Source organism: Vigna unguiculata, chromosome 2 (genome assembly GCF_037176805.1).
Source record: "Vigna unguiculata cultivar grain cowpea cultivar isolate G323 ecotype 2 chromosome 2, ASM3717680v1, whole genome shotgun sequence".
Classification (NCBI taxonomy): domain Eukaryota; kingdom Viridiplantae; phylum Streptophyta; class Magnoliopsida; order Fabales; family Fabaceae; genus Vigna; species Vigna unguiculata.
In genome coordinates, this window is record NC_140793.1 from 4,268,092 (window position 1) to 4,274,123 (window position 6,032).

Consider the following 6,032-nt stretch of genomic DNA (forward strand, 5'->3'; position numbering starts at 1 on the left):
AAAAATAAAAAATGATAGAACACTTTCTTCAGTTAATCTATGACACAACAAAAGGCAAGGGATGGTGGAAGGGGGTAGTTTGGTCTTTCACCATCCTACGGGTGTGTACATGGAAACTTTGGTGGTGCAGAAACAAATGGCCATTTATGTATTGTAACATATGGGTTCAGGCCTGAATAGTGAAACGTATTTAAAAAGTTTTATAGAAATAACATCCTTCTCATTTTAATCCCTATTGTCCCTTTTAGTACTTGTATTTAAAAAGTTTTAAAAAGTCTTCACCATTTACTTGATAGCTTATGAAAAATTTGTATCATGGGTTTCTCTTTAGGTAACTGATGAATGAATGAGGGTGATTCTGAGAAAAGATAGCACCAAGTAAAAAGAAAGACAGAACCCACTTGCAAGTAATTGAAGCTTAATAGCTGGTCACATGTAGCACAATGTCTTCCATTACTCACTGGCGAATGGAAGAGTACTATCTCTTCATGTTTTGGATTTTGAATGTTCTTCTTTGATATTGCTACATATTTATCCTCAAACTCTTCTGCAATCCTGAATGACTAATTTCTTTTGCCGCCACCTACTACAGTATCATTCACACAACAGAGAATTATACAAGTTATCCAAAACACAATCAAGCTAAGAATATCATGTATCATTTCATTAAAGACTATCATCTTACATGTAAATAATTAGGATAAATGAAGCAGAAGAGAGGAGTTAGAATAAGAATCCACATTTTCAATAAACTATACTCAATCACCTTCATTAAACTATTTTCATTGGATAATAATATGAACACTTTATGCAGACAATCGATTTTAGCTATCAAATTCAACAAAATATAGTAATTGCATAGTGCACTGATGGGGGACCAGATTCCAGATATTAAAAGTGATTCATTCTTTGGAAGTCCACTTACCTCATCTCAAGTAGGGCCAAGAACATGCTTGAGAATCTTGGTCACCAATCTTGTGATATCATCTTCCTTACATGAGGTCACAAAATTTACTGACAACAAAATCCTTTTGTTACTTGCTCATGATGAGTGCAAAAAGTTTGTTCATATGATCGTGTTAGAAAGTCGAAAGAAAATCAAACAGTTTCTTACCCCATGCAAGAAGAGGAAACTCCCATTTCTGTCTAGGGACCGTGATTACGTATGACGTAACCTTCAAGAGTATGTTAGAACTTTGCAATAGATTATTAGCTCATAGTACCTGGAATTTTGAAATAAGTAGTAGGGAATATACCAAGATTGACGCAGCAAGGGACTTAGGGGACCTAAAATGAACCGACATCTCCTCTTTTTCATAGAGAAGATCCATAATATCCATGCAAACTTCAATGCTAATTAATTCACCAACTCTGGCCACTCCCCTGTACTCAACCATTCAAAAGCGTGAATCAATGAGAAGACGACAGAGTGCAAGTATGGAGATAAAAATGAGTGGCACTCACTTGAACTGAACCCAAAGGTCTTCAAGGAAGAAAAAAGCAATATTTGATGTACCAATCTCAAAATTCAAAACCTGGGGGAGTGGCAAACCATATCAGGATCAGCTGAACTCCAACAGTTCATAATACTGATATCAAGTGCAACACAAAAGTTTTTGTGGTCTCGGGAACTGCAATTGAGACCGTACCTGCATGAAGAGGACCTCCTGCAGAAAAATTAGGTAAAAAAAAGAGTGAGAGGATAAAAAAAAAGAAGAAAATGGTGAGTAAAAGAGAGAATTGGGTGGCTTACTGCTTCAAGGAAATTCCGAGTAGTGAAGTGCTGGTCCTTGATGAAAGTGTGAGCCAAGGACTTGAAAGATGCAACGGAGAGTGGTCGAGAATTGTGTATCTGCATGAAAAGAGATTTGTGAGTGCGATGTGAAAAAAAGGGTAACAAAGAGGGGAGAAACAAAGGAAGGCACTTTGGTAGAAATCCACAGGGAAATAAGCGCAAACAGCTGCAAGGTGCTCTCGGTGACAGGTCGCAATAGCCAGCTTGAAGAGGAAGCTCCAGCAGCTTGTATGAAGGTTGGGAGAGAATGAAAGAAGCGATCGGCTAAGAAGGAGAATGCAGAGTACTTAACAATGGGGGAAACATGGAGGTGCTACCATTGCAATTACAGAAACAGGATTAGATAAGAGAAAGATGAGGATGTGAAAGAGTGAAAGAGCAAAAGAGGTTACTTCAGCAGACTGAATGAGAAACTCAACCACGGGGACCCTTCCAATCTCCATCTCTATCTCATTCTCTTCCATTAATTCTTCACAAAACTACAATAATGTGTTTGTTATTTTGTCTAGACCAATTCGCCTTTTTGTATTTCTTGCTTTTGGCTGTTCTTGGCTGTTGGATTGAGTCTTATGCATTTCTTTTGATTACTTAGGCACTTATTTTGGTAATATATGGTGTCTTTGTTTTAATGTTGTGAGTACTAACAAGTGTTGTTTTGAGTGCCTCAGGATGGCTTCCCAAGCTGTTAATCACAGTTACATCATGCAACACTGTTATGAAAAATTTGATAAGCAATCATCTACTAAAACAGGTTCTTCTTCCCAAGCTCCCGCAACTCACTCATCTAACTCTCGCACTATCAAAGAACATTTAGAAGTCCTGAAGATGGAACAGTAAACAGTAGGAAGATTTGTTCATAGGTTGCACATGTGAGCATATATATGATCAAGGCAATTTGTTCACTTTGTTGTGAATTCTAACCACTAAGCCAAAAAGCTACCTTGACAACTTCTTTATCCTTGTTTAAACCCCTTGATCCAATAAATGAGTTTTTCTTCCCTTGAGCTACAAAGACCTTAGAGAAGAGGAAAACATGATGATGTGAATCATTGGGGTTAAGTAACTTGTTACTAAAAGGGATGGAATTTGTCAGATATAGTGAAAATTGACGTGGTTTCATTTTAACAAGCTTCCGGGTGGAGAGATTCAACACAAAGTCAAAAAAAAAAAAAAAAAGGCAAAAGAAAAAGAAAAATGACAATCTTATCTCAATGGGTGATGACTGATTCTTGAAAATTTGGATACTGTGGTTCTTATACTTGAGAAAGTGGAGATGATGAATGAATCTTGAAAAAAAAAAATTTCTCCTCTTCTCAAGTGGTGTTAATTTGATTATCTAGAAGAACCAATGTTCTTTCTAGTCCAGTAAGTTACAACCATTTGAAGACCTTGTGATCTCTTGATGTCTGTGATATTATTTCTTTAGAGATGAAAATCAAAATTGCATTGTGTTGTTTCAATGTGTGCAGATTGAGTGATACACTTACCTAATACACATATATGCTCGAGAGAAACACTATACATGTGAACGCACAAATGTTCTTGGTTTTCTTAATAATTGTTATGCCATGCTCATTAGTCTATTTTTGATAATTGGAGAAAGCACCATACTGTGTGATTATGTTCTAGGAAACTTTTTGGGTTCAAACTTTTGAAATGAAGAAGCAAATGAGAAGTGGTTGAGATTGAGGATGCTCCAATTCAGTCTTGTGTGATTGTGTTCTAGACTTTTTGCTTCAGGACAAACAAAGGTTTAAGATTGGGGTGTTTTTGATAAATACTTTACATAGTTATATGTAGAGCATTTATCTTGCAAGTCTCTTACTTGAAGTTTCACTTAAATCAAATTTGATGTTAATTTAACCATTAAATAAGAGAAGTTTAATATTTTATCTACTTTGAATATATTACTAGAAATCTAAATTATTTTTGTACAGAAAGAGGAAGAATTGCAGAAATTGGTAGAAAGGCATTTGAAAGATGAAATCAAGCTCATAATGGAAGTAAATTTTGAAGCCGAGCATGAAAATTATGAGAGGTCTAATGTGGCTTAAATGAGTCATTTTAAAAGTGATTTTAGGGGCCATTGAAAGGAGTTTGTGCATCGGGGATTTCATATTTGTATCATGCTTCCTCTTTTATCCATAACCCTTTTTTTATTGGAGTTAGATATAGTTGTACTAATCTCTCTTGAATGTATATTATTTTTTGTGCTTCAACATTTATGTTTTACGTTTTATTTTGTTGTGGATACCATCTATAACTTTTTTTACTACTTATATGTCAAGCTATCTTTCAAAGTAAAATTTCAAAATTTCTTAATATGATGATTATAATTCAACTGTTATTACTTATATGTCTTTTCTTATAGATTTTACATTTATAAATTATTACCTAACCTGCTAAAAAATGTTGATAGATATATTAGGACGAAAACAATCAAAATCAACCAAAAAAAAACATAGTGTTTTCAACTTTTATTAAAAGAATAATAAACTTTAATGGCCTAAAAGAATCATGACATAATAAATTTTGTATTAATACTAACATAATATTATTCCTCAATCGATAATATATCTAAACTAATAAATGTAAAAAGAAAAAAACCAAAATAACTTCTTTTAATAAGTAATAATAAAAACATATGCATATGCTAATAAAAAAAGTAATTAGAACATATATTTAAGTGGCTTTTTATACTGTATTCTCTTCATCAATCTTTTTGTGATAAAAATTAGCAAAAGACGAAGATATAGGATCTAAAACACGAAAACATTTATAAATTAAAGCATAAAATTTTAAAATATAACTGAAAGTTAACTCAAGTATCCAAATTAAGTGTTTAAACCCATTAATGCAAACTGTGGTTGATGTGAAGAACCATAGACAAAGTTTCTGTATGGTTGTTGTGAGCATGTTCCCTCTAATTAGACATCGACACGTAGATTTTTTTCTTTTTTTTAGCCAAATATTCAAAGAATTGAATGAAGAAGTTGATGAGATAATAAGGATAAAAAAAATGAGGCATAAGGGAAAGTCGGTTTTGTAAAGTATTTAAGGAAGAAGTTGAAAGTAAAAGAAATAGGATTAGTGGCGGTTTAAGATTCTGTTTCCCATCGAATGGGATTGAAGCATTATGTTATTATTATAATCACGTAATAACTTTTTATTTTATTACTTTTTTCTTCAAAGATTACACGCCTCATCAACCAATACTATCTGCCACAAACATACCCATATAAACCCTAATTTTATTTTTTCTCACAACTTGCATTTTATAAAAGAGAAATTTTGTTCATAAATGTAGTAAAATAATAGAAAGGAAGAAAGAGAAACACTGTATTCATTGTGTGTAAATAATATCCCTTTATAAAATGATATCTCTAAGAAGATGTAGATTAACATTTGCTCATCATAAATAAAAACTATCGATGGTGTTCCCACTTCCTATCAAATATAAAAGTTTCGTGTCATTAACTTCCTCAATTATTGCTTATACTTTATCTTCTTTCAATTTTTAATGCTTAGTTTTCTTTTATATTTTAACATCATACAGCTGGAATCCCCCACCTTATTCGATTTTAAGTATGCAAGTAAATTACATATGTACAAAAGCTTTATTGTTTTTTTACAACAATCTTTGAATTTATGTGTAATATTTCTAAACTAACACACTTGGTTTAATTAGTGGAAATCTTATAATTTCGAAAAAGAATAGGTTTATATATATATATATATATATATATATATATATATATATATATATATATATATAATGTATGGATTTGGAAGAAAAAATCCTTTAACATAAGCTAATAACTTTTCAAATTCGATTATAATTTTAGCAGAGTATATAATTTTTTTTGTATGACTTCTTCCAGTCTCGTCATTTTTAAGTAAATGTAATAATTAAATTTATCCTCGTCCCAAAGTTTCCAATTTTTATAATTTACAAAAAAAAAATTGAACGTAATTTCATATTTTAAAAATTATATAAATTGAATTTCAGTTAGAGATGTAAATTAATCTAATAAATACATAAAATGATCGATAAGAATAACATAAAGTTACAACGTATTATTTATCACAAATTTAACTATTATACTAATTTTGATAGCGCTTTTTCTATGTATGTGTCACACTCATAAAATTATATCTCTTTACTTTTTCACATATAAATAAGCCAGGAGAATTATTTTCTACTTTTCCTTTCTTATTTTTATCCATCAAACTAACA

At 31.7% G+C, this 6,032-nt stretch overlaps 1 protein-coding gene across 3 annotated transcripts; it reads right to left on the bottom strand.

Moving 5' to 3' along the window:
- Positions 1–379: 379 nt before the first annotated feature.
- CYCJ18 (cyclin J18) lies at positions 380–2,764 on the bottom strand. Of its 3 annotated transcripts, none has more exons than XM_028057433.2 (9): positions 2,188–2,764; positions 1,926–2,108; positions 1,754–1,852; positions 1,650–1,667; positions 1,465–1,535; positions 1,257–1,383; positions 1,115–1,175; positions 926–1,014; positions 380–583 (listed from the first exon to the last, which is right to left on the bottom strand). In XM_028057433.2, exons 1-8 carry the CDS (start codon positions 2,257–2,259, stop codon positions 932–934), a joined length of 714 nt encoding a protein of 237 aa, XP_027913234.1. In that variant the 5' UTR covers positions 2,260–2,764; the 3' UTR covers positions 380–583; positions 926–931. The 3 variants fall into 3 exon arrangements, with proteins under 3 accessions (XP_027913234.1, XP_027913235.1, XP_027913233.1); XM_028057434.2 differs by having other exon boundaries at positions 380–586; positions 1,115–1,142; positions 2,188–2,763; XM_028057432.2 differs by having other exon boundaries at positions 380–586; positions 2,188–2,760.
- Between the last annotated feature and the right edge of the window lie 3,268 nt (positions 2,765–6,032).

Excerpts from the sequence above, each read along its gene's own strand:
- CYCJ18 (XM_028057433.2), bottom strand. The coding sequence starts at position 2,259 with ATGGAAGAGAATGAGATAGAGATGGAGATTGGAAGGGTCCCCGTGGTT. Across the intron at positions 2,109-2,187 it reads TTCTCATTCAGTCTGCTGAA|CACCTCCATGTTTCCCCCAT; the intron begins GTAACCTCTTTT and ends TTGCAATGGTAG. Across the intron at positions 1,853-1,925 it reads CCCTGTGGATTTCTACCAAA|ATACACAATTCTCGACCACT; the intron begins GTGCCTTCCTTT and ends CTTTTCATGCAG.